The 1,411-nt window shown below is 41.9% G+C and overlaps 1 protein-coding gene across 1 annotated transcript in view; it reads right to left on the bottom strand. All coding sequences in view use genetic code 11, as the record gives it.

Moving 5' to 3' along the window:
• Positions 1-115: 115 nt before the first annotated feature.
• The window catches only part of EGR_10046 (hypothetical protein), a gene marked incomplete at both ends in the record, with an annotated part of 5,470 nt that continues 4,174 nt past the window's right edge, over positions 116-1,411 (bottom strand). The window contains one exon of the mRNA XM_024499295.1: positions 116-219. Coding sequence (XP_024346275.1) covers positions 116-219 — 104 coding nt within the window. The remainder of the gene's footprint in view (positions 220-1,411) is intronic.

Below are 1,411 nucleotides of genomic sequence, written 5' to 3'. Positions count from 1 at the left end.
CTCTGCTTGACACATCCCCCTCTTTTGTGTCTGCAGATGTGACTCTCGAGACTGGCGACATTGGAGACGAGCCGCCTTCATCTGATTTCAAATTTTGTGCCATTTTACTGTATGGTCATGTCAACTTGGCCAGTGCACGACTTTCCATTCTCTTTGGGTCGGATGTCTGATCAGACTTTGGGGTCTTTCCTGCTCCCTCCATCATTTGTCCATTTTCAACTGAAGGAGAGGCAAGATCAACGAAGGAAGGCAAATGAGTGAATGTGTGTTGACCGATGAGTGTGTGGCTGGGATAGTGGATGGGTGGGTGGGTAGAAGATGGAGTGTTGACGAAGTGAAGAGGTGAAATCAAATAAGTGAACAATGAACCAGTCCACAAAGGAGATCTCACTTGACTGGAAGGGTGGGTTTGGAAGTAAGGGGAGAGGAGGAGGAGGAGATGAGATGAATGTACCCTGACAGTGCCCCTTAATTTCACTTTGAGGGTGCCCCAAGCAAATGACAGTGAGGCGCCAAAACAATTGCTACCTAAGTATAGTGGGTAGAGGATTAGCCTGCGCTAAATATCCCTCAGGTGAAACTAGACCTGTTTATTATTAAAGCATTTCTCCTGCAAAAAATACTAATATCGATGTAATGATGATGTGAAATGCGCAACAGTTTTAGCTCGTTACGTTCAGCACGGGCAGTTTATTGATACCCAACATAGAATACTCGGGATACCATCCCAAACAAGGTAGACCGAACTTGGCAGGCTTGTGAACGAATTGCCTTTCTCTTTAAAAATCAAAAAGTTGAAATTTACTATTAAAAAGAACATACTTTTGTTGATTTGATTTGCATGCATATAAAATTGTTACAATGTGCTTCAGACGTACCCTTATCTGCTTCAACGGCTAGGAGAGATCCATGGCGTATTTCTGCAATTTTCATTCTGGTAAGGTGACCGCTTAGCATAGGTAAAACTTACGTCAATACCTAAATTCTAGTTCTTTGCCTTTTTACGTAGTGTTCTTTATGATCTATAGTAAAGCTATAGTGATATCATGGGATCCCTTTTACCAAATTCACGCAGTTTTTGCGTCTCTGGTATAATTTTGAGGCAAAAATGTCTGTGGGAGTAATTACAAACACAGAAGGAGATTGTGAAACAAAAGTAAATGGATGTGAATGGAAAAGGGTTTCATTTAAATCTCTGGTTGGAGTCAAGCATGCTGTAGTTCATTGAACGTTATAGGGGTAAGCCGACTATTAGTGACGGAACTTCGTAAATCTCCCTAACTCTCTAGAGAGAGCAGAATCAGGAATGAGAACACACCCCTTTATACCGTAAGTAGATAATTTTAAAGTGAAGGGGTTGACAAATCCTATATGGCTACCTCTGAAGTCGTAGTAACCACCCACCATGCAC

Source organism: Echinococcus granulosus (genome assembly GCF_000524195.1).
Source record: "Echinococcus granulosus chromosome Unknown EG_S00186, whole genome shotgun sequence".
Taxonomy (NCBI): domain Eukaryota; kingdom Metazoa; phylum Platyhelminthes; class Cestoda; order Cyclophyllidea; family Taeniidae; genus Echinococcus; species Echinococcus granulosus.
The sequence above is the reverse complement of the archived record's forward strand: the minus strand, read 5'-3'. Positions and strand labels throughout refer to the sequence as shown.